At 31.7% G+C, this 6,888-nt stretch overlaps 1 protein-coding gene across 1 annotated transcript in view; it reads right to left on the reverse strand.

Moving 5' to 3' along the window:
• Window positions 1–2,923: 2,923 nt before the first annotated feature.
• LOC116339100 (fringe glycosyltransferase) overlaps window positions 2,924–6,888 on the reverse strand; it is a 27,214-nt gene continuing 23,249 nt past the window's right edge. Inside the window, exons 5-6 of the mRNA XM_031764764.1 lie at window positions 4,197–4,335; window positions 2,924–4,023 (exon numbers count right to left, since the gene is read on the reverse strand). Of these exons, the coding sequence (XP_031620624.1) occupies window positions 3,586–4,023; window positions 4,197–4,335 (577 nt within the window). The 3' untranslated portion in view covers window positions 2,924–3,585. The remainder of the gene's footprint in view (window positions 4,024–4,196; window positions 4,336–6,888) is intronic.

The following is a 6,888-nucleotide window of genomic DNA, read 5'->3' on the forward strand; positions in this document are numbered from 1 at the left end:
GTGCAGTGGTTTAAGCTGCGCAAATGTGATGTTAATGCATTTTATCTGTGGCCAATTTTATTTGATACTGTGATCGTTGAAAAGCGAGGAGAAAGAGCGAGAGAGATAGCAAAGAAAAACAGATTTAAACGAAAAAATGTATATAAACACACACACACACACACATACACACACACACACACACACAAATGGGCCAAATCGAAATGTGATGAAACAACGCAATGCATACAATCGAACTTAATTTAAAGAAGAATAAATGACGAGTTAAAGCGCAAAAATGTGTATTATCGTAAAACTTAAAGAAATGCAAATGAGGCTATTAAATACGACTTATGCTCGTACACACTCTCCCTCTTTCTTTCTGTGCCATTTTATAGAAGCGAGAACTGAAAAGCAAATTCAAGGAATAAATGCAAGCAGAAAGTAAAAAACCAACCAAAGTGTCAGTTGAATTTAAAGCATTTACAAAACATCAAATAAAATCACACTTTGTGACTTCATCGTCTTAAGAGTCAACATGTTACATTTGGGCTGTGGAGTTGCGTTTACCATTTTTGTATTTTGTCAAATGCAATAGCTTGTGATGAGAGAGAGGGAACATTGTATCTTAAATTTTATGGAGTGCATTTTGCATGCATGTTTTGCACATTAAATTCATTTAGTTTCATTAAAGCGAAATGCTGTTTACTTTAATTAGAGAAAATTTCATAATAGCAATGTTTTTTCAAATGACTGCCCAACTGAGTGCACCGAAATTAGAAATGTTTGTGCCCTCGAAAAACATTCAACGAATTAGCAGCTAAAGTTCATTTGATTGAGAAAATTTACATGTACTTGTCACATGATTCACATTTTCTAACCGCATTTTATCAGATCGGATCAATTGCACGATGACGACGACGACAACAACAGCAACTTACTATCTGTCACAGTTTGGGCTGAAGAAGCTGCAGGCGCATTCAAAAGAGACTTGATCAATTTCAAAAGAAAAGAAGATGTTGACAAAAACAACGAGATATAATGATCGAAACAAACAACAAACGTGAAACAAATGAGATGAACAAACGTCACATCAAGCAGCGACTCAGCAACAAAAGCACATTGTTTTCTGTCAAACTTATCGTTCTGCATTACGAATGTCTCCAGAGCATTACCAGTGAATGACGAATGTACACCAAACAAACGCCAATAATAATGAAAAAAAAAAAACAACAAATACACAAGTAAGTCCAACAAGAGACACCGGCAATAGGCTGTTCAAATATACAAAAAAAAAAGACATAGAGAGAGAGTGCGAGAGACATAAACTCAGCAGAGCTGAAACGTGATTCAGTAAAAAACCACCCAGATTAAATAATGTGTGTGTCTGCTCATGTGTTCACGATGTGTTCTCTCTTTTTCTCTCTCTTGCTGATTTTCGACTGATTTGTATATTCCTTCAACATGGTGATGGCTGCTTATTTATAAAAAAAACAGAGATCTGCATATTTCTTGACATCGGTTTTTTTTTTCTTCGCGAGAGCGGCTCATCACGCGTTTACAATGACGAGATTCAAAATACAAGCAAGAGCGGTATTCTTGAAGTGTTTGCATTGAATTTTCAATGTGCATAAATGATGCCTAACCAGATCAAGCTAAACCAATATATGCATATGTGTGTAAAATATAAAACAATTTTGTATTCCATCTCGAATCACTTAGAAATCGAAAAACAATGTACACGATATGAGATCGGCTTTTGTCTGTTGTTTTCTCTCAATCGCACTGCCTCTCTTGCACTTTTTTTTTCTTCGTTTCGTTGCATCATGTCTTTTACAGTAGACGTGTGTCGTATCATTGTGATATGGTCGCGCAAGTTATGTCTAGAACAGAGTATTTCATATAGAGTTGTCATGAATGTGTGTATTGCAAACAGTGAAACAAACGCGACGGATGACTGCAATTGTGCTGTTCATTATTTTTAATAAATAAATTAATGCGTGGGCGGATGTTGAATTGAAACGCTTCTGCTCAACTTTGTACAAGTTTTTTTTATCTTTGTTTTTATTTTTATTTTATTTTTTTTGTTCAACGAGATTTTTGAGTACCCATTTAATAATACTCTATATGTCAATTTAAAGTTAACGAGCGTGCTGGGTAACCAAACGCATGTCGTCATTAATAATGCTTCATTTTTCCACTCAATCGCATGTTTAGGCTCTTTTTTTCTCTCGGTTTAATTACATCGTTGATTGAATTGTCGGTCTGTACAATACTGTGTTTATAGCGTATGCGAATTAAATGGTCATCTTACCTTTAAAGCCAAATTTCCAAGTGCAAATTTAAAACAAGAACCATCATTCTGATTTATTTCAGTAGATTGTTTATTCTTAATTTGAAGACTAGTAGCATATTATATCTACTATTCGATTTTTTTTATAAATTTAAAAATTATTATAACACTAGAACAAAATATTATTTGTTTTCTACAATATTTTATTTCACACTCGTTTAAAATAAATCGCGGATTGCTTTTGCATTCGAAGCATATGGGTTTGAAACAGTTTTTAATATATATTTAATAGAATTGAAATTATCAACTTTCGTATTTATTTACAATCACAAAAGTTTACTAACTAATACTTTTCTGCAATTGCATAAAAATTTGTTTTAAGAACTAAAAACAATCAAATCGAATGACATTTCTTGAAGAAGTACATTCATTTGATTCAAAAAAATGTCTATGTTCACATCACATTATTGTTTTTATTGTTGTAAAACAGAAACTGGTGTGGGTTATTTGAAAATATGATCAAATTTTCTTTTTGTTTGAAAGAAACAGAAAATATTGCGTTTTATGTATCCAAATTTTCTATTGAAGAATATGAATATTGGTGAAAACTAAAACAATTGAAATTAAATTTAAAATGAAAACGTGTATTGCTGGAGATGAACAATTTGTTTATTTTTAATAGATCATAGTTCATTTAAAATCGAAAGAAGGAGGCAATTTGATGCAAAGTTTAATTTCGTTTGTATAAAATTATATAGATATTTGAATACCTTTTTTTTTAAATCTGTTATTATCACAGCTAACAATATGTTTAGTTGTATTGGTTTTGTATATACAATAAATTCGCTTACTCTTTTATTAATTTATAATTGAACTTCCATTTGAATCGTTGTAAAAATGATAAATTTAATTTTCCAATCAAAATAAAATATTTTTCGCATTTCAATATTCGCAAGCATTTATGTTTCATATTATTTTGCGTTAATTGAATTGAAAATATTTGTTCGACATATTTAGATATGGCCGAATTGATGTGTCTATCGAAATAAGTTTGTTATTTTATATGGAGTACGTAGGCTCATGGTTTGGCATATTTCGAGGTATGAAACCTGATCCAAAGCATAATAAGACCGTATTTTTAGAAGAAGATGACGTAAAATACCGTGTATTCTTTTCGTTTATGTACACTTACATTGAATTACAATAAAAACTAATAGCGCACTTGTGATTGCTTACTTAAGAACAGAGTATAGTTCCCTGATTCAATTCCCTTTAATTCCATCTTCGTGAAGTTTGAATTCCAGTGTATCAGTTCAGTTCATTTGTAGTGCTTGCGGTGAACAGAGTTTGCCATTCAAAATATTTGGATATAAATGACAATGAAGTGATAATAATCGTGTTGGATCGATTTTATCATCGAATCCATCAATAAGTAAAACGTTTGTATTATTCTTTATGTGACCGTAGCTAAATGTGACCTGTTCTTTGAACGTTTCTTTGGGAAGAATGTCCATTGGTTCCAAGTGTGAATGAAACGTTTCGATCACAGTCAATGGCACTTTCAATAGGTGTTCGATGATATAGCCCATTGTTACATCGTCAGGCAATCCAATACGATCACCAATCGACATGAATTTACCAAAACCAGCAATCGGTAGCATTTTCAATGCCAGCGTTCGACTTATGCAAAAACCGGCACCACCTGTTGCAAACACAAATGAAATTTTCTTATGCGGTTGCTTATCGTCATTCTGTAAGGAAAAGTTGAAGAAATAAAAGAAGAAGAAGAAAAAACACACACACAACAAGTTAAAATGTGATTCGAAAAATTATACACATGGAATGCAAAAACTTGCATTTTTCTTATATAAACATGAACAAAAAATTTCTGATAAAAAAAGATGTGCAGTATAACGATACTTACATTATCTACATAGATTTCAAGTGGCGATGCTATACTCGGTTTTCCCAAATACCAATCCAATGTTGGGCTGTAGTTGCTAAGCAGTTCAACTAATTTTGGTATATTCACATAATTGTCGTCATCAAAGTGACAGAACCATCTGTAATGAGAGTAGAAAAAAGAGATAATTTATTTTGAACATAGCTCTGTATTGAGAATGAAATTTGTTGTAAATTATACTTATATGTAAATTATGTAACATTTGGCAAAAAAAAAATGTTGACCATGATAAATCATTTGTTTGTGTTCCTGTTTCGCAAAGTTTTAAATGCGCAACCCTTGTCAAACAACAAATTAACAAAAAATGAATATTCTATTTTTGGTTTTGTAGTCCGTCTGACATCAACGTTTCATTTATTATTTATTACTTTGTTCAGTTTTGACACCCTTCACATTCTTGGTACACACAAATCGAATTCTTTTAACGATGAATAGCAGGCTGACTGGCACCGGAATGACGACGACTCAGTCATTTGAAATATTTCGAATTTAATCAGATTAAGATGGTGCATGAAGGAGATAGATGTTTGTTTTTGCACGAAGTATTTCCCTTTTTTTTATATGGGTGCACACATATCAACATGTGAATGAAGGCATGTAATTTGACTAGATCTTACTCTCGTAAACAGAAAGCTATTTTCATTAAAGTACGCTATAACGATGTTATGTGTTTTGAAAGTTGGCATTTCTTTCTCGTGAAAGACATGATTTAGTAGTAAAAAAGTGAAATAAATATGTTTTGAGTATCGCACCAAATGTTTGAATTTTGAAAAAAAAAAAAAAAAAACAGAACAAACACATTTGTTCGATTATTGTTTCGCTCGACATGTATATCTTCTTAGTGTTAAATCCTTTTCAAAATGGATATTCAAAACAACTCACGCAGCGAATCGAATTATTACAAATACTTCTTGAACAAATCATCTTATATACATCATTTCAATCAAAATAAATTCTTCACCCTGTTACAATAACCAAAACGGTATGTGTGGCATAAAGAAATTCTCATACTGTTGTTACTGTTCTTCCAATAATAAGTTTCGTAGTTCAACACATGTTAGTGTCAACTATACATTTCCATTGGGTCAACAGAAAACAACAATAACGAAAATACCAACATTTCGAAGTCGAATCATTGTATGTATTTGTCATTGATACGCACAAAGTCTGACCGCGCACTAAACAAAAAAAATGTCGTTTGCCAATTTTAAATGTGACTGCATGTTCATCGCAATATTATTTAAAACACTTTTGAAATGACGCATTTACTTCCAGGAAGACATTTCTGAAAATGTCAACGAATTTTTACGATGAATTAATGACTTGTAAATAAAACGAGCAACAAATATTACGATTTCAAATGATTGTATATTGCAAAATATCGTTTTTTTTTACATAAAAAATATTTCTTAAAAATGTCAGAAAATGCTAATTGTTCAACGGTTTTGTATAGCATAAAAGATAGATGACAGTTTTATCTTTGCATAAATTGAAAAATTATAAGCAGCATTGAAAATCGGATTGAAACGCACAGTTCTCTGTTGTTGTTGTTAATTGAATCGGATTAAAAATGAAAAGTGCTGTGATTTAATGGTGCGAAGAGAGGCAATTCGAATGTAAACTGACATGAACAACTGCCGATTTTATCTGTTTTGCAAAATTTTTGTGGGATCACTTTTTTCGCCACACATTGACATGTGACATATCAAGAGTGAAAAAAGGCAAAAAAAAAATAAGAAGAAACATACAAATACAACATAGCTATAGACATTTGTTGGTTTCGTTTAATCGTTTCTCTTTTTTTGTCAGAAGTTTATGTTCCTTTGCCTTCGTATTTTCGTCAAAAAGCAGTCGTAGTTATATACGCGTAAAGTCGTAGTTATATACGCAATCAACAGTTACAGTTATAGACATGAATGCAATTAAATGCTTGTAAGTACTCATGTGAATTACTACGGCACATTCATATTTCCATGGTCTTTGCGCTGAACCAAAAAAAATATGACATCCATGTTAGACTTTATGTTGATGCAGTCAGATTACAGCGTGTAACGTGTGCGACTCATTGCGCATTCAAAATATAGTCTTTATATTTTCCATTTAAAGAATTTAAAGAAAAAAAATGAAAGAAAATGTGAATCCGTGTAAAATGAAGTTAAGACGATAAATTTGCGTTTCTCTGCTATAAATGGAGCGTGCATTTGTTATTTTCATGCTACTTTTCATTGAAATTCATTTTAGTCCCGTCTATAAAAATACGCATTAATTCTGCAATGAACGAACATAAGCTTTTTAATGTAATGCAACATCTGTAATGTGGTTTGCGACTTTGTAAGATCACTTTAGCGAAATGATAGAACGAGCAAGAATAACAATAAACCTGATCGATTAAAATCAGCAGGTTTAAATGAAAGTATACAAATGATATGTTATCATATCTTTTTTGCATTTCATATGCAATACGTTGCGTCTTTGTTCTTGCACACAAATCGGAATCGATTTAAAATAAAAAAAAAGAAAGATACGAAAAAAAAACAGCAAAAGAGGAATGCTGATTTCTTTGCAGTAAATTTGGTGCATCTATATTGAGATGAAAAGGCAGATAATTCAGTTGAAATTGGCAGCGACAGTGGTTAAAATTTATGTTTGCCAT

The sequence above is a fragment of the Contarinia nasturtii genome, unplaced genomic scaffold (genome assembly GCF_009176525.2).
Source record: "Contarinia nasturtii isolate CC-2019 unplaced genomic scaffold, AAFC_CNas_1.1 Cnas_scaffold_493, whole genome shotgun sequence".
Classification (NCBI taxonomy): Eukaryota; Metazoa; Arthropoda; class Insecta; order Diptera; family Cecidomyiidae; genus Contarinia; species Contarinia nasturtii.